Source organism: Echinops telfairi, unplaced genomic scaffold, assembly GCF_000313985.2.
Source record: "Echinops telfairi isolate 266 unplaced genomic scaffold, ASM31398v2 ScPeMD7_443;HRSCAF=831, whole genome shotgun sequence".
Classification (NCBI taxonomy): Eukaryota; Metazoa; Chordata; class Mammalia; order Afrosoricida; family Tenrecidae; genus Echinops; species Echinops telfairi.
This window is the reverse complement of record NW_022104341.1, coordinates 81,174,676-81,175,866: the sequence shown is the minus strand read 5'-3', so window position 1 is coordinate 81,175,866 and position 1,191 is coordinate 81,174,676. Positions and strand designations below refer to the sequence as shown.

Sequence of the window (1,191 nt, the reverse complement as noted above, 5' to 3'; positions counted from 1 at the left end):
TGGTTGCATAGGCTGGTGCACTGGCCACTCTTAATGTAATTGACTGGACCCCACTTTCTTTCTCCTTTCACTGAGATCAAGGGCAGAAGTTCAACAGATGGTCTCTGGTCCTCAGCCAACCGTATCTTTTGAAATTCAAACTTTGCAAACTTGACTTCAAACAGAAAGGAAGGATTGGCAACTATGAGACGAGGAAAAGCTGCTAGTGGGTTAATTTGGGTCAGGGATTCCTTTAAAGTAAATCTTTGGTTTTGTTCATAAGAAAGCGCCCATATCAAAGTAAAATATCTACTATCCGTTTTTTTCTTTGATAGCGGTAGTTGTTGATTTTACGATTGGTGCCATATTTATCAGGCTTCAAAACGTTATGTTGAATATTTAGAGCTTGATCACCATGGCCATATTTCCCTTAAATACACCCATGCCCATGTCCAAACAGAAAGCTCACCCAATCCTAATATATCAGCACGGTACAGATATTTCACTATTTCACAACTACTGTGCCTCCTGATCAGTCAATGATCTCTGTGTTCCTCATCTCTCCTTCATCTCATCTAATAAATCAGCATGAAGTTTGTGCCTTTTATTTCTCAAGGTCAAGGACTACTGAATCTAGATGGACCCAAGTGGTTCCAGCACCGCCACCTGCTGACCCCAGGATTCCACTTAAACATCCTGAAACCCTATGCTGAGGTGATGGTTCATTCTGTGAGTACACTGCTGGTAAGTGAGGGTGCTCTGGTGTGTATTTCGCTGTGTGGATTCTTAACAAGAAGAATGTTTTGAATGGGTCTAAATTAAAGTCCTAGGGACAAATTGCCTCCGATAGGTGGGGGAGGATCATGAGGCACTCACCTGTATTCTCCAAATTGGCAAAAGGATGCTGCAGAGAAACACCTCTATGGACAGTCTGATTTATAAGTGAGCTCTATTCCAAAATTACATTCACACGTTAGTTTTATTTTAAAATGAGACAGATAATTAATCTATACATTGTCATCATAAGCATTCCAAACACCACACAAAGTCCCCATCCTCCCTCATCTGCAATAACACATCTTTTCTGAAAGAGAATCACCGTGACCAGCATTTTGATTGGGTGTTCAGTCAAATTCAGGGAAGCAGAGTTAACCTAAAGTCTAAGGGAATTGTAGTGATACTGCCCTTGTGAATTATTTTTCTTTTTTTTTT

General features: G+C 40.5%; 1 protein-coding gene across 1 annotated transcript in view; it reads left to right on the top strand.

The window, feature by feature from the left end:
• LOC101652047 (cytochrome P450 4X1) overlaps positions 1–1,191 on the top strand; it is a 64,126-nt gene that overhangs the window by 34,617 nt on the left and 28,318 nt on the right. Inside the window, exon 4 of the mRNA XM_004699449.2 lies at positions 596–723. Coding sequence (XP_004699506.1) covers positions 596–723 — 128 coding nt within the window. The remainder of the gene's footprint in view (positions 1–595; positions 724–1,191) is intronic.